This window comes from Myodes glareolus, chromosome 24 (genome assembly GCF_982192425.1).
Source record: "Myodes glareolus chromosome 24, mMyoGla1.1, whole genome shotgun sequence".
In the NCBI taxonomy this organism is placed as follows: domain Eukaryota; kingdom Metazoa; phylum Chordata; class Mammalia; order Rodentia; family Cricetidae; genus Myodes; species Myodes glareolus.
The window spans coordinates 2,937,858-2,965,096 of NC_142049.1; the positions used below are offsets into that span (position 1 = coordinate 2,937,858).

General features: G+C 43.8%; 1 protein-coding gene across 1 annotated transcript; it reads left to right on the plus strand.

Annotated features, from left to right (window-relative positions):
• Positions 1–70: 70 nt before the first annotated feature.
• On the plus strand, positions 71–27,178 carry Aamdc (adipogenesis associated Mth938 domain containing). The gene is made up of 4 exons (XM_048435115.3): positions 71–245; positions 20,841–20,990; positions 25,481–25,576; positions 26,775–27,178. Exons 2-4 carry the CDS (start codon positions 20,859–20,861, stop codon positions 26,913–26,915), a joined length of 369 nt encoding a protein of 122 aa, XP_048291072.1. The 5' UTR covers positions 71–245; positions 20,841–20,858; the 3' UTR covers positions 26,916–27,178.
• The last annotated feature ends 61 nt before the right edge of the window (positions 27,179–27,239 follow it).

Sequence of the window (27,239 nt, forward strand, 5' to 3'; positions counted from 1 at the left end):
CGGGCGGCGAGCCCGAGGGCGGGACTCGGGGAGGATGACAGCCAATGGGGAGCGAGGGGCGGGGCGCTCGGCTAGGCTCGCCCCAGACCTGGGAGCTGAGCTGTGAGGAAGAGGGAAAGCACCCGGGCGGGCGGACTCCAGGAGCCGCGGGGAGCGGCGACGCTCCGTGAGTGATCTCCGGGACCCGGGAACGGAGGCGACCGAGAGAAGGAGGGTGAAGTTGGACGGAGACACTAAGGCGCAGGGTAAAGAGAATGGCGGCTGGGAGTGCGACTGTGGGGAGCGGTTAGGAAAAGTGGAGGAAGGTGCGGTTGTGGCGGGGTGCGGGACCGTGGAGGAAAGTCTCTCGGGAAGGTCGCCGGGGGCTCTAGCCCTCTGCGGAGGGTTGTGTGACTGAGCTGTTCCTGGGAAGACGCTACACAGGTCTCCTCGCCCCAGGTAGGGCTCCCACAGACGGACCAAAGTACAGATAGTCCAACTTGGTGAACCCTTGAGTTTTATTTTTACGGGAGTGTGTATGGGTGAGGGTTTACTTACAGGAGCAGAAATGACTCAAAGACAGCTGCATCCATAAGGCACACCACAGCGCGGGTGACAGCTCCCAAAGTTGGGAACCCAGCACAGTGACAGCTCCCAAAAACTGGGAACGCTGCACGGGACAGCTCCCAAAAGCCGGGAGCCCAGCACGGGACAGCTCCCAAAAGCTGGGAACTCTGGAGCACCCTGCACAACCTGCAGATAGCTCAACAGGTTGGAGAGTGTGGTTTCCCAGAGACTCTGATCTGAACCCCTTCAGCTGATGCCTTTTGCTTCTTCCAGGCAGCTGGTCTGATCCCAGAGTCTTCTGTGCAGCCCAGCTTCTTTCAGCCTGAGGGGTTTCTCAGCTTTTATCGCTAACTCTGGCAGGGAGGGACCTGGTGAATCTGGTCAGTTTCAGGGACTTCCTGAAGCTATTTTGAGTTATTTTACTTTCCTGTTTAAAGAGCTTCCTTGCCCAGTGTAAACTTTTATACAATACTGAAGCGCACGAATCTCAGAAGAGTCCCAGGACTCACCAGCAGGGATCACTAGTAAGGAACCACACACACACACACACACACACACACACACACACACACACACACACACACACACGACAGAATCTGAGAAACCAAGCTCTACTGGAGGAAAGACTCTGGGCTCAGCTCAGGCTCTGAGAGTGAGCTAGGACTCTACATAGAGGACTGGGAGACGGTAGATCGGCAAGTTTAATAGGAAGCTGAGTTCCATTCCACTGAGGAGTAAGATGTGGCATTCTCCCAGAAAGAATTCCAGAGCCGGAAAAAAAAAACAAAAAACAAAAAAAACGACAATGTACAATAGAATGTGCTGCTTGGGAAACAATGTATGTATGCTAGCAGCCAGATTTTTGGATTGAGGCACACCGGAGTCCTACCCCTAAATACTTTATAGCCTTCTGAAGTTCCTCCATTACTCCAAGCATAGCTAAAGAACGGTGATAGTATCTCCAGCATGGATAATTCCCAATAAAGTGGTTAGTGTAATTCCCTGCCACATTGTATGTACTTTAAAATGCACTCACTCCTTTAATCCCAGCAGACAGCAAACAGAAGCAGAAAGAGCTCTGAGTTGAGGCCAGGTAGGGCTACGTAATGAGACTCTGTTTCAAATAAGCAAATCTTTCTTGTTATCAAAAAAAGATGTTCCAGCCGGGTGGTGGTGACTCATGTCTTTAATTTCAGCACTCAGGAGGCAGAGGCAGGCTGACCTCTGTGAGTTTGAGGCCAGCCTGGTCTACAGAGTGAATTCCAGGACAGGCGCCAAAATTACAGAGAAACCTTTACTCAAAAAATAAAAAATTAAAAAATAAAGAAAAATATGTATCATTTAAGTTGAATGCAGCTATATTTAGCCTACAATTTATTACTACTTTAGTAATAAATTCTAAAGGTTCTAAAGGTATATTTAAAACTTATATCTACTACCTAAAGCTAATATAAAGCAACATATATTCTGAATCATATAAAATAAGAAAATGTGTGACTAAAGATAGATTTCTTTTAATGGGCAGATGATTATGCCAGGAATATGGAAAATGGCTTCAGAGATGATCATTGAATTTTGTTATGCATTTCCAGGTAAAAAGAGGGAAAAATCATAAAGGGCTGTATTATTTTCATTATCAAAGAAACTCATTTTTCATGAGAAAAACATTTCTCTGAGAAAAAGTTATTACCTAGAATAATGATTCTTTTAAGATATCATTTGTGTGTGCACACTTTTGTGCCACATGCTACATGCCTGCAGGTCAGAAGACAACTTCATGGAATCCCTTCTCTCCTTCCACCTTTACAGGATTTCTCTGTCTAACAGCCTTAGCTGTCCTGAAAGTGACTCTTGTAGACCAGGCTCACCTCGAATTCACAGAGATCCGTCTGCCTCTGCCTCCCGCGTGTTGGGATTAAAGGTGTGTGCCTCCACCACCCAACTCCTTCCACCTTTAATGTGTGCTCCATGAGTTGAACTCAAAGCCCAGCTTACTCTGCAAGCACCTTTACCTACTGACCATCTTACTGGTCATGTATATGCCTGTGTGCCTGTCTAAGCTTATGTGCACTGCATGTATGCAGGTACGTGTCTATGCAAGAAGGCATCAGCCCCCCTCAAGTTGGAGGTATCGATGTGGGTGCGGGGAACTGGATCCCAAGTCATCTAACTGCTGAGCCACCTCTCTAAGTCCTAGAATAATGATTCCTTTTATCTTATTATTTTTAGACAGGGTCCCATGTACTTCATTCTGGCCTCCAACTTTCTGTGTAGCCAGGGATGGCCTTGAGCTTCTGATCCTCCTGCTTAAAGCTTCCAAGTATTAATAATACCAATGTGCACAACATACCTAGTGTGTGTGTGTGTGCGTGTGTGCATGTGTGTAATCCAGAAGAGGGCATTGGATTTTCCACCCCCGTCACTAAACTACCTGTTGTCTGGAAGAACAGCAGGCGCTCTGAACCCCTGAGCCATCTCTTGTAGTCAGACATTGCTTTGCCAGTTCACAAATAACAACATGGAGACTTATTGTTAATTATGAAGGCTCGACCTTAGTTTAGGCTTGTCCCACTAGCTCTTATAACTTAACCCATATTTTGATTAATCTACGTTCTACCACGTGGTTTTACCACTCTCCTGTGTGTCCAACTTTGTACCGCATCTTGATGGCATCTCCTGCATGCCTAGATTACCCCACTTCCTTCCTCTCCCCAGAAGCCCTGCATACAACTCCTGCCAAGCTGTTGGCCATTCAACTTTTTTCTCTGTGTAGCTTTAGAGCCTGTTCTAGAACTCGGTCTGTAGACCAGGCTGGCTTCAGACTCACAGAGATTCACCTGCCTCTGCCTCCTAAGTGTTAGGATTAAAGGTGTGTGCCACCACTGCCTGACAGCCATTCAAATTTTTATTACAACAATCACAGCAAATACATTTTCACACAGTATACAAATACCCCACAACATTTGCCCCTTTTTGTCTAAGTAAAAAGAAAAGGTTTAACTCTAACATAGTAAAACTATATACAATAAGTACAATTATCAGGTAAGAATTACATTCAAAATCTCCAGTCCTTTTGGAGAACATTATATTATCTATCCTCTTAGTAAGCCCAAAGTTTTGTACATAAACCACTTTTTATCACAACTTGATTACAATTCTAAAAAAAATATTTTAGAACTTAAAACATCTTCTTAGATAAACAGCCTTTTATGTTCCTCAACCTTATAAAATTTATTCTTTTCAAAATTTGGTAACAAGGAAAACTGTAACTATAACTATCTCATCTTCATCATCATCAGAGACCCAAGAAGGATATAATATTGCCTGAGTAAACAGGAAGTGCAAAGCAAACAAGTTCCAAAACTGTGGAATTGACAGCAGCTGGCTACCTCAGCGGTCACCCAAGTTTCCTCTACAATGTTGGGGATCCATCTTTGGCCCTATAGTCCTAGAATGTTAGACAGGCTTTTCTCTGAAGCAGAAATTTTGAAGGACTGTCTAACCTCATCTTGGCAAAGTTCAGCAGTTGCTTTCTTTTGTGTCTTGTTTGCCCAGCGTACCTACAGCAGTCAAGGAAAGGCAGTCTCTTATCCAAATGACTAACTTTGCCACATTGAAATCAAACACCATATGGAGGTTCTTCGATGCCCATCATCTTTTTTTTTTTTGAAGTAGATTGGTGCTTCCAGGAACAGTCATGTTTCATTGTCATGAAAAGCCTCATGTTATTAAAACATTTTAAATGCCATATTTTGTACGTATTTGAAGACTGTTTAAAATATACTTCTGTTTAACCTTGAAAACATACCTAACACTGCTGTAAGTTTGATTGTTATAGATAACTAAATAACTGTTAACCTTCCTTCCTTTATTATCCTAATAACTTCAAATGGCTAAAACTTTTCATTACATTTTTAAATGAGCTGCATAGGTACAAGACCTTAAACAAGAAATAGAAACATGCTATAGCAAAAAATAACCTTAGGCCTTTAATCCTAACACTTGGGAGATAGGGGCAGGTGGATCTCTATGACTTCAAGGCCAGCCTGGTCTATAGAGTGAGTTCAGGACAGGCTCCAAAGCTACAGACAAACCCATCTCAAAAAACCAAAAAAAAAAAAAACCAAAAAAAACCTTAAATTTGTATCAATATATAAAAATCCATATCAATGTAAAATTTGATTGTTTTGATTTGATATGTTGAGGAAACTCAACAATCCATTCTTTAGCACATCGTTTCTGGACTATACCCCCTTTTCCCTTCAGAAATAGATTTCTCAATCTAATCCCCTTTGTTCAGCTTTATTTCCATGACCAATAACAACTTGTAACCAACCCCTCTAAACAATGGCAAATACCCGAACCCACTAAATGATCACAAATCACCCACTCCATCTCTTGGGAGTGTGGGCATTTTGCTCTCCAGACTGCTTCCTGTTGTCTGGGGATGACAGCATCTTCCGGGGACCCTGAGAAAACTGGGATAATGGTCAAGTCTCTGAAAAAGTGTAAGCCTTATCTGAAGACTTAGCTGAAGATGGTCTGTGAGGCTGGACCATTTCAGCTAACAGCTTTGAAGTTGTTCTGGATGCAGAATTTTGAGGAAGCTGGAACAGAGGCATTCTGAGAGGATGGATCACTTGAGATATTTTTCTTTACTGGTGTTCGGTCGGTTTTTTTTCTTTCTGAAAACACACAAACTTTAAAAGATAACAAATACTCTGCATTAACACAAGTATAGAATGTGCAGTGTGCACAAGTCACTTACAGATGATTTTTTTGTTCTATGTTTGAACAGGTAAAAGGCATTTGTTAACTTTGTAAGTCCTTTTGGACAGTATAACCAAACTTCTATCCATGCCATATGAAAGGAGGGCATGTAATAATAAGTCATGAGGACTCTGTAGTCAACAAGGTGTGTCAGTCTCATCCAGTCTCAGAGCTGTTCCTGTAGTAAAGGGGTCAGCACATATGTCACCTGTCCTGTAGTCTTTCTTGGTTTCTTTCTTTCTTTCTTTCTTTCTTTTTTTTTAATGTCTGCAGCCAACATTTTTCAGGAGGTCTCCACCAATCAAATTTAATCTTTATTAATTTTGAAGAGAACTATAACATTTTGTTTACTATGAAAACAGTCAAAACCTCTCCCCCAATACAATATATTTTTTGATTTCCATTTTGAAAGTCAAGATATTCTTTTTCTTTTGGTTTATCGAGACAGAATTTCTCTGTAGCTTTGGAACCTGTCCTGTAACTCACTCTATAGGCCAGGCTGGCCTTGAAGTCATAGAGATCCACCTGCCTCTACCTCCCAAGTGTTAGTATTAAATGTGTGCACCACCAATGCCCAGCAAAAATCAAGATATTCTTAAATATAGATTAGTTTAATTTAGCAGTTTTCATAATCCAGTGTCTCTCATCAGCTAATTTTTTGTACATTAGCATTTTAAAAATTCAAAATCAGGGCTGGAGAGATGGCTCAGTGGTTAAGAGCACTGGCTGCTCTTCCAGAGGACTCGGATTCAAGTCCCAGCACCCACATGGCAGCTCACAACTGTCTGTAGCTCCAGTTCCAGGGCATTAGACACCCTTATACAGACATACACACAGGCAAAACACCAGTGTACATAAAATAAAAATGAATAAGTAAAAAAAAAAATTCAAAATCAGCCAAGCGGTGTTGGCGTATGCCTTTAATCCCACCACTTGGGAGATAGAGGCAGGTGGATCTCTGTGAGTTCAAGGCCAGTCTGGTCTACAAGATCTAGTTCCAGGACAGGATCCAAAACTACCAGTGAAACCCTGTCTCAAAAAACCCCCCAAAAAATTCAAAGTCAACAGAGCACCATACAGGATCCAGATACCTATGTATTTCCCATCTTTATGTGTTTTTTTCCTTTAATATTACTTTACTCTCTCTTTAAAGACTTTATTATTTTCAAAACTATATATTTTGCTATGGTTGTCTATACCCATTCTATTTTCTTTCTTTAGCATCTAAGCACATTTTTTAGCGTATTATAACTGTTCAGACGTTTTCTAGGTCTGGAACTATCTTTCTGTGCTTAGGTCTGCAGCCTTTTCTGACTACACGAATCAAACCTTCACCTGGTAGGCTCTTTCAGCTTTCTGCTACACCAACCACAGCACATGCATTTTCCCACAGTGTACAAATATCCCCCAACAATCTCTTCAGCCCCTAGAATAATGCTTTTTAATGTGATATACAGATCCTCAAATCGGGAAAATATTTTGAGGCCAGGTATCCCAGCACTCGGGAGGCAGAGGCAGGTGGATCTCTGTGAGTTCGAGGCCAGCCTGGTCTACAAGAGTTAGTTCAGGGGCTGGAGAGATGGCTTAGTGGTTAAGAGCATTGCCTGCTTTTCCAAAGGTCCTGAGTTCAATTCCCAGCAATCACATGGTGGCTCACAACCATCTGTAATGAGATCTGGCACCCTCTTCTAGCCATGTATGGAGGCAGAATGTTGTATACATAATAAATAAATAAAATTTAAAAAGAAAAAGAAAAAAATCCCGGAAAAAAGTAGGCTATAATGCTGTCGTTTTCTTTTACTATACTTAATTCACAGCCTTGTCCAAAGGGGACTGATAACTAAGGCTGGGGTTTCTGCTTTTCTAGTCCAGACTGGAATGAGAGCACAGCCCTTGGGCCTCTGAAAACTTGATCCATCCAAAGATAGGAGGTGTCTTGCTACAAAGCAAAATTAAGACTTTCACGAAGTCTGTTGTTGAAAAAAAGTAAACAGCACACGCCCACGATACTGTTGCTGTTTGGGGGCCTACACACTGGTGTGGACCACAGAGTCGCTAACACGTTAGTGGCAGAGGAGCCTCTGCCCTCTGCCGTCCTCGTTGTCCAGTGCTGCTCCCGTGAACTGCTGCAATAGGATATCTAATACAGACCCCAAGAGAACTTACCCCAGCACGCCACTTCATGTCTGTGTCGTCTGTGTTTATGCTGTCTCATTCTTAAATATTTTTAATATGCCCCCAGCTGACAGCCGTAGTTTCAAACTGTGACTCATGACTCATTGGCGTGTTTTCACCATCAATTTAGTGCGTCAAGATCAAAATTATACTAAAAATGAAAGAGAATTTTTAAAAAGGGAAATAATGCAGTCAGTCTAGGGTCCTGAAGTGGCACAGTCTAGGGTCCTGAAGTGACACACACAGTCTAGGGTCCTGAAGTGACACACACAGTCTAGGGGCCTGAAGTGACACAGTCTAGGGGCCTGAAGTGACACAGTCTAGGGGCCTTGATCAGGTTCATTTTTTTCTCACAGTTAAGGAATTACAAGGCAGGAAAGATCTGAAGTGCAACAGGTAGCCAGCAACAGAGAAATCTAAACACCACAGACAGAATCAACAGGTGAAGAAAGACATTTAAGTGAGGGTTTGGAAACACACACATACAGCAGGCACAGAGAAGAAGAATGCCCCTGTAAAGCAAAAGAAGGACTCAGGAAGCTGAAAAATGCAGTCTCTGTGTGTGCTGGGGAGGGGGCAGGGAGGAGGGTAAAGCCTCTGAAGAGCCTTCCTCCCTAACTTAGGATTGGTCAGTTTGAAGGAAGCTAGGATGGTTGACTGTCTGAGAATACTTGTGTGGCAGGTCCTGAGCAGGCCTTGAACTTGGGGGGCCAGGGAAGCCTACAACGCCTTTGTTCTAAGCTGTGGGGCTTTTATTCCAGTCAAAAAGGTGAGGAAGACTCTGGCCATCTTGTGAATTCGCCACCTTTATTAACTTGCGAAGGCCCCTCTCCCTGTCTGTCTGCCTACCAAGGGGTCTACCTCCTAGTCTCTCAACAGGATCCCAAAATACTAAGCATAAGTAGTAGTTTGATGAACCAGTCTGCCTCCATTTTTAGGCTTAAAAGTCATCTTTTTTTCTTTTTCTTTCTTTTTTTTTTAATGAGCATTTGTGTGTTTTCTTCATGTATGTCTTTGTGAGGGTGCTGATCCCCTAGAACTAGAGTTATAGACGGTTGTGAGCTGCATGTGGAAACTTGAACTTGGTCCCCTGGAGGAGCCTTCAGTGTCCTTAACCCTGAGCCATCCCTCCAGCCCCCTTAAAAGCCATCTTATAGTAAAAACAAACTAGGCTCATTCCTGTTTATGACTAAGTCTGTTTCTCAAGGACTGGGCTATGCGCTACCTGTAACTTTAACTTCTATTGGTTTCTGTTCCATGTCTTTGTTTCAAAGCGTTTTTATGACTGCCTGTTACTATGACTACCTTGATTCAACCACCTTGTAGTCATGCCTTTGTTTGAGCAGGTCCTTAGAACTATATGCCTGTATTCTGGTCCTATAACCCAGTCAGTGTTGCCCACCAAATTCCTCAACTGGAAATCTCCTACCCTGAGCTATAAAACCTTGTCTTCCTCATGTCCAGTGATGACCTCCTGAGCTCCATCTTAAGAGGAGGTAGCCCATGTACGTGAATAAAAGACTTGTTGTTTTATTGTTATTAATTAAAGTAAAAATCACTTTAATTAATTGTTTGATTTAATTAATTTAGCCTTGATGATTTGGGTCGGTGGTCTTTCTCTTTCCATCTTTGGGATTAACAATTTCACAGTAATGATATACACAGTAACTAATGGAATTTATCCCAGGCATACAAAATTTACTTTAACATACAAAACTCAGTCTCTATATTACATCATATTAACAGAATAAAGAAAAATACCCATTCATCCATTCATTTCAATGGAAAAAAAAACTTTGTCCAGGTGTGGTGGTGCACATCTTTAGTCCCAGCTAAACTTGGGAGTCGGAGGCACCAGATCTCTGTTAGTTCAAGGCCAGCCTGGTCCATAAATCCAGTTCTAGATAGCTAGAGTTATTACACAGAGAAATCATGTCTCAAAAAAAAAAAAAACAAAAAACAAAAAAAACAAAAACAAAAAAACTTTGCCAAGATTCAGCCTAAGAGTATCTGTGAAAGCCCCACATTTAACAGAATTAATAAGTTTGTAGAATTCTAAATAAAATCTCAGAAATCAAGTACATTTCAATGTATTAACAAAGAACAGTCCAAATTTGGAATTAAGATAATTCTAGCTAGATAAGGTAGCTTTACCTATAATCCTAACAACTCAGAAGGCATAGGGAATGTAGCAAGATGAATTTGAAATTTAATGAAATTTATGCCCTGGCAATGCTGCCGCATGCATGGGCAGCCTGTATAGGGTGGTTCTGTTGAACTTGGCCATATTGGGTTTCATAGTCTTAAATTGATGAGGATGACTGACCAGCTCTCTTCCTCAAGAGGGCACCAGATCACATCACAGGTGGTTGTGCACCACCATGTGGTTGCTGGGAATTGAACTCAGAACCTTTGGAAGAGCAGGCAGTGCTCTTAGCTGCTGAGCCATCTCTATAGCCCAAATGTAGCAAGGTGCCATCCTCCCAAAGGAAAAGTCTTTACAATAGCATCAAAAACAATAAAATAATCAAAAACTACATAAAGGTTTATTTACTTGTTTTAGTTTTTCGAGACAGGGTTTCTCTTTGGAGATCTGAGTCCAGGAACTTGCTCTATAGACCAGCCTGGCCTCAAAACTCAGAGATCCTCCTGCCTCTACCTCCCCAGTGCTGCGGTTAAAGGCATGTGCTGCCACTTTCACCACCACCTGGTAGTAGAAGGAAAAGTCTAAATCTAAAACACAAGTGTAGAGTCCTCTGTGAGTTCGAAGCCAGCCAGGGCTACAGAGAGAAACCCTGTCTCAAGAGTTTGCTACAGGAGTAGCAAGTAAGGAAGAGTCAAGAAGCTCTTTCTGTTTCTATCAAACTGAATGGAAGGGAGGAAGCCACTACCTCTTTAGTGCAGAAGAGGTGGAATTGAGGCAGTTGATCGACTTGCAGAAGAATGTCTCTAGTATCCAGACAGTGTGGTGAGATGCTGGTCTACAGACCCGGTTCCGGTCACCACTCTCTTCAAGCGGCTCAACCTCACAGTGTTACCTTCCGTATCAGAAAATGGAAACTGTAGTCTGCCCCTTGCAGTATCCTGAAATTTGTTTATTGTTCATGTTGATATCATTACATTAGGATATATTATACACATTGGGCTTTGTGCTATGAGGATGGATGTTTAAACATTAATTTCAAACCAGAAAGATTTCAAACATCTTTATAATGTTTGCAATAATGTAAATGTGAAATGGGGACTGGAGAGATAACTCAGTGGTTAAGAGCACTGGCTGCTCTACAAGAGGACCTGGTTTTGATTCCCAGCACCCACATGGCAGCTCACATCTGCCTGTAATGCCAGTTCCAGGGGCTCTGATCCTTTTTCCGTCCTCTGTAGGCACCAAGCATGTTCATGGTGCACAGAAATGCATGCAGGCAAAACACCCATACACATAAAATTTAATAATAATAATAATGAGCATGGTGGTACAGACCTTTAATCCCAGAGCTCAGGAGACAGAGGCAGGAGCATCTCTGTCAGTTCTAGGCCAGTGGTCTATATAGCAAGTTTCTGTCCAAGTTCTGGTCCAGCCATGACTACATAGTGAGACCCAGTCTTAAAGATAAAGAAGTGCGGGGAAGCTTCTGCTTGGCTCTAGAAAGCTGACTGGGGATGGTTAGAGGATGGAGAATGGACAGTACTACCAAAGTGACACACACAAGCCACAGAAGGCGGTGCCCCATCAGTAGCATCAACTACCTCAACACTTCCGAACAGTTCGGGGTGGTGTTTGTTATGTACAGCATGGGCCGGGGGTCAGCTGCTCTCTGTAGGAAACAGGAGGAAGGGAGAAGGAAGCTACCATTGCTAGTTTGTACTCACTGATCAGTTGTCCGTCAACACTTTGAGAAGGAAGAAGACTTTGCCAATTTCCCAGGAGTCTGAGGCCTTGATCCCTGTAATGGCTGTGCATTGGCTTCCTCCTTTCCCTACAGACAGGAAGGAGTTAAAGAGCTGGCGCATCAGATAAGGGTGCCTAATGCTCTTGCAGGAGACCCGGAATTGGTTCCCAGCATGCAAAGTGTCTCATAACCATCTGAAACGCAAGTTCCAAAGGATCCAGTGGCCGCCGCGGGCTCCTGCACGCAGGTGGTGCGGTTTGCTCATGCAAGCCTATGTCCACACACATAAACAAAGACAAACCTTTTTTTTTTTTTTTTTAAACAAAGGATAGGAAGCAGCACTGAAATCTGCGTGGCTATAGAAAGAGAGCATAGCTAGGTGTCCATTTGTAAGCCATAAGAAGGTCTCACCATGAACCAACCATGCTGGCATTTTTATCTTACATTCTGGCTTTCCAAAGTGAGAGAAGAAAGTTCTGCTATTGAAGCCACCTGTGGTATTTTGTATTAGAAGCCATAGTACATTTCTCAAGGCACAGATACAGGCATCCTCTGCTCATATCAATTTACCATTTCCCATAATTCATTTTGCTGCTTCTCAAAAGTTTTCTTAGGGACAGGCGACAGCTAAGCGAGTAGAGGCTGACTACCTGGATTCCATCCTGGGATCCCACAAGGTGGCAGGACAGAAGCAGTTCTAACCTCTACATAAATACAATGTGACTTGCATGCATAGACCGTAAAAATAATAATAATTTTTTTTGATAGGGTCTCACTGTGTGGCCCTGGCTGGCCTCAGTTAGCCTGCCTTTGCTGACTGCTGAGGTCAGAGGCTTACACCATCATGCTCAGTCAGTATTTTTAAGTTTTAAAAAATTATCTTGTACTTCTGAAAAAGGAACTACTTTGTTGGATTATTTAGTTATTTGTTGGTTAGTTGGTTGATTGAGACAGGATCCTTCTATGTAGCCCTGGCTGTTCTGGAACTTACTATGCAAAGCAAGGTGACCGTGAACTCAGAGAGGTCTCTCTACCTTTGCCTCCTAAGGGACAGGATTAAAGGAGTGCACTATGTCTGGAAAAATGTGTGTTTTCTCTCCTATAGTGTGCTATATGGCCTCCAAACCAGAATTGTGTTGTTTGCCTTGGTCTTCCTTTTGCAGTACACAGAATAATATGCTTATCTTCTGTCACGTGTTTTGTAATAACTGTTTGGTAGCACGATGATTTCCAGTTGGCCTTAATAATGAAAACCTGCTGGGTGGTAGTGGTAGCACACACCTTTAATCCTAGCACTCGGGAGGCAGAGGCAGGTGAATCTCTGTGAGTTCAAGGCCAGCCTGGTCTACAGAACGTGTTCTAGGATAGGCTCCAAAACTACACAGAGAAACTCTGTCTCAAAAAACCAAAATAATAATAATAATGATACCCAGAATAGTCAGGTTCTATTATATATTATTAGTATAATGCTGCTGTGAACATAGTTGAGCACATGTCCTTGTGGTATGATTGAACATCCTTTGAGTATATACCCAAAGATGATATTGCTGGGTATTGAGGTAGATCATTTCCTATTTTCTGAGAAATCACTATACTGATTTCCAAAGTGGCTGTACCAGTTTGCACTCCCACCAGCAATGCAGGAGTGTTCCCTTTACCCCACAACCCCCCCAGCACAAGTTGTCATCAGTGTTTTTGATCTTGACCATTCTGACAGGTGTAAGATGGAATCTCAGAGTTGTTTTGACTTGCATTTCTCTGATGGCTAAGAATGTTGAGCATTTCCTTAAGCGTCTTTCAGCCATTTGAGATTCGTCTGTTGAGAGTTCTCTGTTTAAGTCTCTATTACCCCCCCCCCCCCGCTTTTTATTGGATTATTTATTCTTTTGATGACCAATTTCTTGAGTTCTTTGTATATTTTGGAGATCAGCCCGCTGTCTGATATGGGGTTGGTGAAGATCCTTTCCCATTCTGTAGGCTGTCGTTTTGTCTTATTGACTGTGTCCTTTGCTTTTCAGAAGCTTCTCAGTTTCAGGAGGTCCCATTTATTAATTGTTTCTCTCAGTGTCTGTGCTGCTGGGGTTATATTTAGGAAGTGGTTGCCTATGCCAGTACTTTCAAGTGTACTTCCGACTATTCATAAGAGGCAGAACCTGGAAACAACCTAGATGCCCCTCAACCTTAGAATACATAAAGAAAATGTGGTACATTTATACAATGGAGTACTACTCAGCAGTAAAAAATATTGACATCTTGAAATCTGCAGGCAGATGGATGATCTAGACAAAAACATATTGAGTGAGGTAACCCAGACCCAGAAAGACAAATATAATATGTACACTCATAAGTGGCTTTTAGACATAAAGCAAAGAAAAACCAGTCTACAGACCACAACCCCAGAGAACCTAGACACCAAAGACGACCCTAATAGAGACATACATGGGTCTACATAGGAAGGAGAAGACAAGCTCTCCTGAGTTAATTGGGAGCATGGAGGCCATGGAAGAGGGTAGAAGGGAAGAGGGAAGGAAGGGAGGGGAGCAAAGAAAAATGAATAGCTCAATAAAGAAAGTTAAAAAACCTAAAAACACAGAGTCATATATAGGGGTTAATACTGAAGATCAGAGGAACAGAGTGACCAGCCACTAGAGAGTTCTTACCTCTACCAATGCTCAGACTGAAGGGGCGATCCTGATGAATCAATCAATAGACTGCATCTGTCTCCAGCAAACCTCAGACTACAATGATTTCCTGTCTCTTCCCGCCTTATATTCCTCTCTGTGTCCAGCTATATCACTCCTGTCTCCACCTCCCTAGTCCTGGGATTAAATCCTGGGATTAAAGGTGTGAGCCACCATTCCCTGGCATCTAGTGCCTTAACTGTGCACCCTGATCATCAGGCAAATTTTTTTTTGTTAAAACACAAACAGAATATCACTACACTATTTAGAAATTGAAGTAGCAAAGTTGCATTAGTAGTTAAGTGGTGTTGAGTAAAAATGTGACTCTGTAGTTGTCCTTACTGAAGGGTATGCATTTTCAGGAGAGAGATGTGGGAAATTGACAAAGAACGGATCATGGGCCCATCCCCAGTCAAATCCTAAGCATGGAATGAAACATCTCTCTTACTGTCATTTCTCCTCACAGTGGCCTCCTGACAAGGCCATCTGGGTGGCCGTGGTGGCCTCCACAGGAATTCTAACTGCTTACCATCGACACACTGGTATCACCCTAGTGTCCCCTAAGAACATCCCTTAGTTCAGCTTCAGTGATGCCGTTTTGGTGAAGGCGTACTTTCAGTTGGGACAAAGGGTTCCATTCATCCAAGGTCTACTCAACTGTAGGAAGACAGGCTAACTGCTGTTCAGAGCATTCCTGGGTATCATGACAAAAGGAAATCCATCATTTAAAAGAGAAATTTGCCTATGATATCATGACAGAACATCTCAGGGACATAGAAGTTCTTCAGCTTCACGGTGACCGAAGAAAAACATATCAGTTTCTCTCTTGCAACGTTGGCCATGTCAAGGAGAAAGTTCAACATTCATGGATTCTAAAATGAATATAAATAGGTGGAGAATATCTTCAATAACTTTCTTCTCTAATTAACAATGGCCATTTTGTTTTTACGCATTCAGGCTTTCTTCTGCGTGGTTACAGAAAGCACAAGTTAGAGTCTCGTAGCACATGAGAACGCTGCAGTAGGGTGGTCAACAATCTGTGTGTTCCTCTTATAAAAAAAGAATGAATTGTGATCGCTCGCTTTCTGTCAACTTTAGACTTTGGTGTGGTCTAGGGTCCAGTTACCTGATCAAAGACTGGCATGGGTGTTGCTAGAAGTTACTTTGTAGATACAGCTAACATCCACAGTTATTGACTTAAATAAATGAGACTGCCCTTGATCCTCTGAGTGAGCCTCACCCAATTAGATGGAACTAATGTTTTCTTGATGAAGAAGAAAAAGTCCTCGACACCGCGACCATGTATACCCCAGACATTACAACCATCCAGCATGTTCTACTCAGCCTGGATTTGCCAACCCCTACCGCTGTGTGAGCCATTTCCTTGAAATAAATCTTTTAATATAACAAGCCAACATGGTGATGGTGACACCATAATCCCAGCACTAGAGAAGTGGAGGCCAGAGGATCAGAAGGTCAAGGTCTTCCTTGCTATATAGTAAGTTTGAAGCCATCCTGAGCTACTTGAGACCCTGGCTTTAAAAAAGAAATCTTGGCAGGGCTTAATGGTGCACACCTTTAGTCCCAGCCCTTGGAAGGCAAAGGCAGGCAGATCTCTGTAAGTTTGAGGCCAGCCTGCTCTGCAGATCTAATTCCAGGATGGGCTCCACCTACAGAGAAACCCTGTTTCAAAAAACCAAATAAATAATAAGTAAACAATTGAAGAAATAAACTTAGTATATATGTAATCTTCTGCTTCTATTTTTTGAAGCACCCTGATTATTACAAACCCCTATTGATTGTATTTACTATTTATCTTGATCTATATGTTCTTGCTATAACAGAATTCATAGCAAATGAGTAATTATAGAGAAGTCTACTCAGGTGCTGGTGAGATGAGTCAGTGGACCAGCCTGCTAACCTGAGTTCAGTTCCCAGAAGCCTCATGGTGAAAGTGAGCCCTCGGTCCCACAGGTTGTCCCCTGGCCTCTACATGTGTGGTTAGCAACTGCTTGTCCTAGTGAGGACCCCGTGATGTTCTCTGTATGATGGAAAAGCAGAACTGGAATCTGGCATGTGCCAATAAGGGGGAGAAGCAGCTGACCTAATTTATAGTGACTTACACTCATGAAAACTTACGAATCTCATGACAAAGACATTCATCCCCTTTTTAAAAGCTTCATATTTTTTGCTAAAGAACTCCAATCTCAAAGAGAATAAAGTTACAGAATATTCTAAATAAAAAAATGTTGTGGGGCTCTGAAAAAAATTTATATTTTTAGATGTATTCCTTTTACATTCCATTTGGGTTGGGAGGTGGCTGTGTGGAGAGGAGAGGTCAGCTTTCAGGAGCCAGCTCCCTTCTACATATAGGTCCTGGAGACAGAGCTCGGGTCAGCAGTTGGCAGTAGTGCATTTACCGAGCCATCTCACTGCCCCATTTCTTATTCCCCATGTGAATGGGGATATGTGCCATGGCACATACAGGAGCCAGGACAACTTGGGAGTCCGTCCTTCTATCCGTGGATTCCAGGTGTAGATGACTCCTGAGTTGCCCGTGCTCTGTTCTCACCCAGTCATCAGAGTAGCTGTCAGTGACCCCCTCCTCAAGGCCTCCCTTCCTCCGTGCTTCTTCACCGACAACCACTTTGTAACAATGCTAGAATATCCCCCGACTTGATGCCTGGTCAGACGTCACTTTATTGAGGTTGTGTATCAACTGAACTATTGTTATCATGCCTTTATTAAATTTGAAATCACAAATCTGGGAACACTCACAAACATTTACTTGACTGAGACTGTTTACACTTTTGGGGTTCTTTTAATATTTCATTGAAAACTGGACATTTTAGATAATAAAGGAAGTATTGGAAGTTATTGGTGTTCAGTTATTTGCTTATACCAAATGACTTAACGTGTTTTATGCTGCTGCAATAGATACCTGAGGCTAGAAATTACACATCAAACAAATGGATTTCTTTTTAAAAAAAAAAAATTTATTTTGTATACAGTATTCCTTCCATGTGTGCCTGCTTGCCAGAAGAGGGCACCAGATCTCATTATAGATGACTGTGAGCCACCGTGTGGTTGCTGGGAATTGAACTCAGGACCTCTGGAATAGCAGTCAGTGCTCTTAACTTCTGAGTCATCGCTCCAGCCCCCAGAAATGTATTTCTTATAATTCTGGAAGCTGTAAGTCCAAGGTCAGGAGCCAGCTCTAATAAGGATTTTCTTGCTGCGTCATCCTAGGGTGGCAGCCACCATATGGTAGAGGAGCAAAGAGAGGGCAAGAAAAGGGTTGGGGCTAGAAGAGGTCAAACTCTGCTTTTGTAAGGAGCCAGTGAGAGCTTACTCCTGCAGGAATAGTACACCAGGACTTTGGTGTGTGATGTTTTTATTCATTTGCGAGGTTTTTTTTTCTTATAAAGTTTACTTTTAAAATAAGTCAGAGGGCTGGAGAGATGGCTCAGCGGTTAAGGGCATTGCCTGCTCTTTCAAAGGTCCTGAGTTCAATTCCCGGCAACCACATGGTGGCTCACAACCATCTGAAATGAGGTCTGGTGCCCTCTTCTGACCTGAAGGCATACACGCAGGCAGAATATTGCATACATAATAAATAATAAATATTAAAAAAATAAATAAAATAAGTCAGAGTGGCAACACATAGCTCTCATAGCTACCAGTTATCCAGCAAGAGGATCACTACTTAGAGACTGCCCCGAACTACATGAGATCTTGTCTCAAAAACACAAAAACAACAGTGGAGTGGTTGTCTAGCTTACAGAAAGCCCTGGGTTTGAACCCCAGCACCCCAGAATATATAGGCTATATACAGAATCTACCAGCACTTGGGAGGTAGAGGCAGGAGGATCAGAAAATCAAGATCACACCCAACTACATAATGAGTTCGAGGCCAGCTGAGTTTCATTAGACCCTGTTTCAAAACAAGCAAGCCTGGTGTGGTGGCACATTCCTTTAACACTACCATTTGAAAGGCAAAGGCAAGTGGATCTCTGTGAGTTGTAGGCTAGCCTGGTCCACATAAGAGTTCCAGGGTGGCCAGAGCCATACAGTATAGGAACCCTGCCTATGAATGAATGAATGAATGAATAGAATTAAAGGCCTATTAAAGCCGCTATAATTAGTTGGGGCAGTGATGGTTCGCACCTTTTTTCCCAGCTCTTGGGAGCAGAGGCAGGTGGATCTCTGGGAGTTTGAGACCAGCCTGGTCTACACAGTGAGGAACTCTATGTAGAAAGACCTTGTCTTAAAACACCAAAATAATTTTGAAAAACAAACCTGTTACAATTAAATCTCCACATGCATTCAACCCGCAGTACTAAAGCTGTTATTTCTGATTCTTTATAGTGTGAGGCCACGAACATACCTGTTCAGCCCTTTATTTTGATCATCTTGTTTTTATTTTAAAGACTGAGGGTTTGTTTTACTTTATTTTATTTTTCAGCCCAGTGTTTCTCTGTGTAGTCCTGGCTCCCCCGGAACTCGCTCTGTTACCAGGCTGGCGTTGAACTCAGAGGTCCACCTGCCTCTGCCTCCTGCTGGGATTAGAGCCCTGCCCAACCACTGACCTGCTTTTTGTTTGTTTGTTTCGTTTTGGTGTTTTTAGACAGAGTTTCTCTAAGTAGCCCTGGAACTTGCTCTGCAGACCAGGCTGGCCTTAAACTCAGAGATCTGCCTGTGAAGGGTGTTTTCTAAGGTTTCCCTCTGTGTCTAGTGTTTAACATTCAGCCACAAATTTATTCGATATTTTCATACACCTTGAGCCATCAAGGGTTTTGTGTTCTACTCAGGGATCTATGTGTGCACTGAAGGATTAAGTAAAAACCCCACTTGTTTGTATTGGTTTTCTACCCGCCGCCCCCTCATGCCTTCTGCTTCTCTTGTCATGTGATGGACTTCAGCAGCTCGTGATGGCCCATGAATTAAGCTACCCAGCTCATGGCCTAGCTACTTCGAATATGTGGACAGTTTATACAAACCTCCTCTGTGACTGTGTCACCTTGGAGAATTTCATCTTTTGTATGTGTTTCTATACATATTAGTGTGTATTAGGAAGTGTGTGGACATATATATATGTGAGTGTTGAGGTCACCACTTGCTCTCCACCTTAATTTTTTGAGAGAGGGTCTCTCACTGAATCTAAAGCTTTAAGGTTCAGCTAGATTGGCTGGACAGCAAATCCCAGGGATCCTCCTGTCTCTGTCTTCCCAATATGGGGATCATAGGTGTGTGCAGCCGTGCCCAGTTTATTTTGTGTGTGTGTGTGTGTGTTTTTTTTTTTTAGCATATGTGTCAGTGATCTAATTCGGGTCTTCATCTGTGTGCATCAAGCACTTTGCTGACGGAGCCATCCTTCCAACCATTTCTCCAATTTTGAGAATTTAGGTCCCTGCCTACTTTACCAATCGGTTGCTTACTCTATGGTAGCAGGATGCCTCTGCTTTTATACTCCTGCCTAGTTGTGTTATGCCCAAATCCGTTAAGTCCCCGCAAAAGGGACAAGGAGACTGAGTCCTGTATGTGAAAACAAAGAGCCTTTATTTTATGCAAGTTTTATGCAGCTCAATTAGAATAGGGTTTTATAGTAGTAAAGGTGGGAGTGAGGGGTTTCTGAGGTTCAGGACCCCTGATTGACTGACATTTGTCTAGAGTTGCCCTGGTGAGTGTGTGCTGGCAGGTGATCTTATCTACGGTGTTTGGAATGTTAGGCATTCCCTTTGGAAGGTCTGTTCTTGGGTTGTGCTCAGGTAATCTCAGCTTGTGGTTCTTCCTACAACCAGGTGTTGCTTCAGGGTAAACTACTGAGACCCTGGCCTCTTGTTAAATTTATCCATGGCTGAGTTCTACTCTGGCAGGTGATAATGGTTGGAAGTAAAGAACTTCCTTTGAGTGACCTGCCCATACTTAGCTTATCATGGCTGGTTCCCACAGTTGCACTTGGGTACCTACATAATGTGGATCGGGGACTTGCTGGGAGCTGGGAACTCAGTGGTGTGCATAAATAGGCACTTAGTAGTTTTAATTCTAGAGGGACAAGTAATTGTTTTATTTTCAAAAGCAAAGTGTTAAGCTTTTCTTTCACTTTAATTATTTTGTTTTGGTTTTGTTGTTGGGTTTTTTCATTGTTGTTTTAAGTTTTTTTAAAAAAAGATTTATTTATTTTCTGTATATGAATGCCTTTATGCCAGAAGTAGGCATCAGATCCCACCATGTGGTTACTGGGAATTGAACTCAGGTCCTACGGAAGAACAGCTAGTGTTCTTAAGCTCTGAGCCATTGCCCCAGCCTTGGCTGTCCTAGAACTCACTTCCTAGAGCAGGGGGGCCTTGAACTCTGCCTAGAACACCAGCACACCTCACTAAAGCTCCACTTTCAGACTTTATCCTGAGGGTTACCTCTGGAGTCTTTAGAATACTTGTCATCTCTGCTTTCTGTGCTTTCGTGATTCAGTAACCGGGCGGTGATGACACACACCTTTAATACCAGCTCTCAGGAGGCAGAGGCAGGTGGATCTCTGTAAGTTTGAAGCCAGCCTGGTCTACAAGAGATAGTTCCAGAACAGCCAGGGCTACACAGAGAAACCCTGTTTCGAAAACAAGATAGAGAGATGCTCAGTAGAAGCCTGTATTCACAATGGGGTGAGAATCTTGTTAGAGAAAGGTACCTCATGTAGAGAATTGGGGCATCTATCTCTGGATTTTGGAGTGGTTTCAACTTTCCTTAGTGACTGACTTTGTACCTTTTTCTTTAACTTCAGATTGCAGCTCGGTTACTGATGGCTTCCCCTAAAATTGCTTCCCTCTCTTGGGGGCAAATGAAAGTGCAAGGCTCTACCTCAACCTACAAGGATTGCAAAGTATGGCCCGGAGGCAGTCGGGCTTGGGACTGGAGAGAAACAGGAACTGAGGTAAGATTCTGTGATTAGACTGGCTGACACTCCAGGACACTGACCAGTGAGATGCAGTGATTAGACTGGCTGATGTTCCAGGAGGTTGACCAGTAGGCCGACCTGATAGACTGGCTGATTCCCAGGAGGCTGGCCAACTCTTCTTCCCCACCAAGTATATTCATCAGCGCTGAACTTCCCCTTTTGAAGTGCACAATGCAAGGCTGAAAGCTGACTCAGAAGCTGAGAATACCGGCTACTCTTCCGGAAGATCTGGATTCGATTCCTAGCACTCTCACGGCAACTCACAACCATCTGTCGCTCCAGCATCCCTGATGGTGTACAGACATACATGTAGGCAAAACACCCCCCCACACACACACACCAGACTACACAACACAATGTCATGGACCTAAATTCCATTCATATTCATGAACTTGTACAGTGGCTAGTCTCGGAATCATGGGATATATTTATTGGCCCCCAAAAGAGCCCCCCCTCCCCGCAACCATGAGCAGCCAATGCCACTTTCTCTGTCCACACCTCCAGCTCCTGGAGTGATTCATTTTTGTTTGTTTGTTTTGGAATTCAGTCCTTAAGGGGCAGAACTGTAGGCCAGATCAGGCTACTGGCTTGGTGTTACAGGAGGGGCCACTTGTTGGTTCCTGGCCACTTAGCCCCAAAATAATCATACACAAACTGTATTAATTAAATCACTGCTTGGCCCATTAACTCTAGCTTCTTATTGGCTAATTCTTACATCTTAATTTAATTCATTTCTATTAATCTGTATATCACCATGACGTCGTGGCCTACCGGCAAAGTTTCAGCACATCTATCTCTGGTGGCAGATCCACGGGCTCTCTGACTCTACCCTCCTTCTCCCAGCACACAGCCTAGCTTTCCTGCCAGTTCTGTTCTTCCCTGCCATAGGCTCAAAGCACTTCTTTATTCATTAACCAATAAAAGCAACACATAGACAGAAGGACCTCCCACACCAGCTTGGTTGAGAGGAAAGAGACCTAGATACACATGTTGACAGGAGAGGTGGGCATCTGGAGTTCCAGTTCCTTCCTGATGTGGTTTGCCCTCAGAACAAAGCTGTTTGTGGGCCTCGGGGACCCTGTATCACAAGTGCAGCAGGGTTTAGGCCGGTGCGGTTTGGGTCTGAATCTTATGCACTGCTCCGCAGGATCCCCATTCCTGGGCTTATAGGCCATGGGCAAGCAGGCAACAGAAGGCCCTTCTCAACCCGCCTTGTTAGTGAGACTGTGGAAAGGTTGCTGACACTCAGGGCTCCCGTGGCCAGAGGCTGGAGGGAGGGAGGCTAAGATCACTGGAGAACTGTGGTCAGAAGTTTCACCGTACTGTGACAGAAAAGGATCCAGGGCCCTGGGAGAGTCGAGATCGGTGGAGAGACAATGAGAACACAACCCAGACAGTATCTAGAGGGCATAGATTCCCACCATCTTTACCACAGTGCAGCCAGCGACTAGTACGCCTGCTGTCCATTCGCGAGCCTGTGATCGTGCAGAACGAAATGATTCTTTGAAAGTTTAATTTAGCCATGTTTCCTTTTCAGTTTAATCATAAAATTTCTGAGCCACAAAGGATGAAATCCTCTTGTCTGGCTGCTCTACTGGGTAGCAGTCAAGACACTGTGCCACGGTTAATAGCTTCCCCTAGAAAATCCTGAGCTTTACAGCCCTAGGCTGTGTGATAAAAGCCTCTTAATAGAGAACAGATCACGCTCTGTGAGAGCCTCGGTTGCCTTGAGGACCTGGAAGCATACAAGAGCTGAGGGCAGGTGGAAAACAGCACCGCTCCAATTCCAGGTTCCCAGAGAAGCTGAGAGTAATTGCTGCCCGCGCCTGGATCCACTGGCCCCTGCTGTCATCTTTTACTGTGGGCCTGCAGGTCAGCAGCGGCGGCTGAACCCATCAGTGCCTTTCACTGACACAGCAGCTCCACTGGCCTCCCGCTAGCTCTAGTCTGACTGCCGAGAATCACAGTGTCGCAGGCCAACAACCTCACTGCACTTCCAGCCTCCAGTGGTCCTGTTTCATGATAGCTGCTGTCCTGAAACAACGTGCACCCCAAGAGTTTGGGGATCGTGGCTCTGGTCAAAACAGTTGCTAGTCTTTGATAAATGAAGTAAGTAACTGTCCAATAATTTGCATAAGTGCATTTATTTAAGGAAGGACAAGTTCTCCAATGCTGGCCAGTTATTCTAGTAAATGTTCACTGTGGTCATAGCTACGGGGAAAAGCCACTAAATTCTTTCAATCACGTCTATTAGTTTAGTTCAGGATGGATCTGGGACTGATCAGAGAGTGTGGCCTGAGAAGAGCGTCTGATTAATCCTTTTGTAGTCTTAATAAATAGTTGTGATCAATCCCAGCACTTGGGAGACAGAAGAGGCAGATCTCTGTGAGTTCAAAGTCAGCCTGGTCTACAAGAGCTAGTTCCAGGACAGGCTCCAAAGCTACAGAAAAACCCTGTCTCTAAAAACAAAAACAAAAAAAACAAAAACAAAAACAAAAACAAAACAACAACAAAAAAGTTGTGATTATGTATGTCCCTTTTCCAGTTTGTCCTTAAAAGTTTTAAGCATTTGAACATTACAATCTGCGGCTGAAGAGAGGCCTCAGAAGTTGTTAGCACTTGTTTCTCTTCCAGGGCACCCAGTTTTGAGCTCCAGTGACCACATGGTGATTTACAATTGTCTGTAACTCCATTTCTGGGGTTCCGACACCCCTTTCTGACCTCCAGACACTAGATATGCTCCTGGTACACAGATAATTCATGTGGGCAAAACACATGTAAAACATGTAAACACAGGCAAAACACACATAAAACCAAAATCCATAAACATTTTAAAGTCTCAACTACTTTTTAAATTTATTTTTTATTTTATTTTGCGTGCATAGGTGTTTTGCCTGCATGCATGTCTGTGCAACACTTGCATGCTGTGTCCAAAGGCATTGGATCCCCTGGACTGGAGTTACAGACAGTTCTGAGCCACCACATATATGGCGGAACTCAAAACTGGGTCCTCTGGAAAAGAACCAGTGTTCTGTTGTTGTTGTTTTAATTTTTTATTCATTTCACATACCAACCACAGTTTTCCCTCCCTCCCCTCCTTCCCTTCCCTCCTCATCACCCTCCAGACCACACACACACACACACACACACACACACACACACACCATCCACCCCTCAGAAGGGTAAGGCCTTCCATGGGGCGTCAACAAAGCCTGGCACATTTAGTTAAGGCAGGGCCAAGGCCCTCCCCCCTACATCAAGGCTGAGGAAGGCATCCTGCCATACGGAGCGGGCTTCGAAAAGCCAGCTCATGCATCAGGGAAGGTATTTGGGTTTTTGAGGCAGGGATTCTCTAATTAGCAGCCCTGGATGTCATGAGCTGTTTTGTTGACCAGGCTGGCCTCAAACTCACAGAGGAAAAAAGAAGTTTTTGTATGAACACAAATTCTCAGAGAGAGAGAGAGAGAGAGAGAGAGAGAGAGAGAGAGAGAGAGATACAGTATATGTGGGGGTTGGAAAAAGGCTCAGCAGTTATAAGAACACTGGCTGCTCTTGCTCAGGTACTGAGTTCAGTTCTCAGTAACCACAAGGTCGGTCAAAACCGTTTGTAATGAGATCTGGTGCCCTCTTCTGGCCTGTAAGCAGACATGCAGGCAGAACACTGTATAGCTATTTTAAATAAATCTTAAAAAAAAAAAAAATTCCTGGAGCTGGGGATGTAAGGAAACATAAAAACGGTAAGAACAGGGAAGTGCGAGCACCAAAGCCTCCGTTCTCACAGCGCAGGAAGGGATCCGAGGACCCAGCTGGCAGTGGTAGAGCTGGGACTCGAACTCAGACACACATCACTTCTGCTCTTTACTGGACTCCAGGGCCAAGGAGCAACCTTCAAGTCTGAAAGGCTGAAACCTAATACTAAATACAGCTGTGCTGAGTTTTCTCTTCCTCTTCTCCCTCCATTGGAGAGCTAAAAGGCTAAGAGAGGGGACAGAATAAAATATTTAAAATCACTTCATTAAAATTGAAAAACCAAACCTAGAGTCCGTAGAGCTGAGTCCAGGGTTAAGAGTGCAATCACACCTCCGGTGTGCGCATTTTAAAATCTTGAGTTTTTCCCGTGGCTCCTCTGAGACAGGCAGGTCTTTGCACACACACACACACACATACACACACACACACACATACACACGCATGCACTCGTTTGTTTGGGGTTTTGTTGTTTTTTCCTTTTTTCTTCTTTTTTTGGTTTTTCAAGAAAAGGTTTCTCTGTAGCCCTGGCTGTCCTGGCACTCACTCTGTAGACCAGGCTGGCCTCGAACTCACAGAGATCTGCCTGTCCCTGCCTCTCGAGTGCTGAGATTAAAGGTGTGCATCACCACTGCTTGGCAAAAAATAAATAAATAAATAAATAAATAAATATTTCTGTTGTGAAGATTGGTATCTTCTACTCTCTCCTCCACACCCAGCATTCCCCTGGGGTGCAGCCTGCAGACGTGAAGGAAGTCGCTGAGAAGGGCGTGCAGACCCTGGTGATCGGCAGAGGGATGAGTGAGGCCCTGAAGGTAGGTCCTGGTGTCCACCAGTTCCTGAGGACCTAGCTTTCACAGACACCTCCTTCACTGGAGTTGAGCTCCATGTCACGCCCTCTCTGAGCTGAGCAGTAAGAGACCTAGGACGTGTGAGATCGAGTACGCCACTCCACTTCGTCAGAAAGGGGGCTTTCCAAGTCTGTGCCCAGCCCTGACTGTGTTTTTTTGTTTTTGTTTTTTGTTTGTTTGTTTTGATTTTCAAGACAGAGTTTCTCTGTAGTTTTGGTGCTATCCTGGAACTAGATCTTGTAGACCAGGCTGGCCTCGAACTCACAGAGATCTGCCTGCTTCTGCCTCCCGAGTGCTAGGATTAAAGCCTGTATCACCACTGCCTGGCTTAGCCAGCTTTTCTTAGCTTGAATCTACCTTTCGCCTCTGGGCTTTTATCTTTCTCTATTTCTGTATACCTTATTCTCACTCTAACTCCTCTGCTAGCTGTGTGGCTGACCCCTAGCATTGTCCTCCCCTTGTTCCTGCTCCTCCTCCTCCTCTTCCCAGATTTCTCCTTCTGTTTATCCTCTCTGCCTGGCAGCCCCACCTATCCTTGCTCCTGCCTTGCTATTGACCATTCAGCTCTTTATTAGACCAACCAGGTGCTTTGGACAGGCAAAGAAACACAGCTTTACAGAGTTAAACAAATCCAATATTAAAAACTGCAACACATCTTTGCATCATTAAACAAATGTTCCACAACATCAACAAATGTAACACATGTTAAAATAATAATCTACAACCCTATCCCTGATTCATAAACACAGAATTAAGAGAAATGAGTGCTGAGTTAGATTCCTTACTCAGAGTTACACTGCTAGAAAGGCTTCAGTCCAGGGCTGAGTCAAAATGCTGCACCCCCCTTTTCTTTTCACCAGGACTAAAGCGTGGGTATGAGACCCTTCGGGCATGTGACTGTTGTCTGTTTTTCCCACCCTGGTATTGGGAGTGAACTTGGCCACACGCACGCACACACTCTGAACCACTGTGACTCCAGCTCTTCAGAGACTTTTCTGAAGCTCACTGGAGCTCCCTGCCCCATGCTGGAGTGGCGACACTCCGGGTGACTGAGAAGTGACCACTGCTGTCTGATTCTGTGAAGTACACTTGCCTTAGGACAGGAAAGACATCTCTGGGACCCCTTTCCCCCTTCTTGTTCATCTCTCTCCCTTCTCTCCAGGTGCCACCATCCACCGTGGAGTACCTGGAGAAACAAGGCATTGATGTGCGGGTCCTCCAGACAGAGCAGGCGGTGAAGGAGTATAATGCCTTGGTTGCCCAAGGGGTCAGAGTGGGAGGCGTCTTCCATTCCACCTGCTGATGGAGTCCACCGAGGGGAATAAACCACCAAGCATCGATGCCTTGCCTGTCTGTCTTACCGTTCTCCACTGCAGCCTCCACTGTGCATTCTGAGCATGGGGTTTATGTCTGGGGATGGATTGACAGAAGACTAAGGCAGAGTTCCTGCCCTTGTGGTTGCTCAGATCAGAAAGCTGCTTACTGAATTCAGTAGTGCAGTCTGTGTTAGGTTCATACAGAAAAGGTTGGAAAAGTTCAGAGCATTAAAGGTCTCATCACAGTTGATGCCTTGGAACCTTTATCCATGAAGCCAGCTTTTTTGGTGGGCTTGGGCGGGGTGGATTCG

What these genes read in the sequence shown, in the direction of transcription:
- Aamdc (XM_048435115.3), top strand. Translation starts at nt 20,859, where the DNA reads ATGGCTTCCCCTAAAATTGCTTCCCTCTCTTGGGGGCAAATGAAAGTG. An exon ending in GGAGAGAAACAGGAACTGAG is followed by an intron (nt 20,991 to 25,480) that starts GTAAGATTCTGT and finishes CTCCACACCCAG; the next exon opens with CATTCCCCTGGGGTGCAGCC. An exon ending in GGATGAGTGAGGCCCTGAAG is followed by an intron (nt 25,577 to 26,774) that starts GTAGGTCCTGGT and finishes CCTTCTCTCCAG; the next exon opens with GTGCCACCATCCACCGTGGA.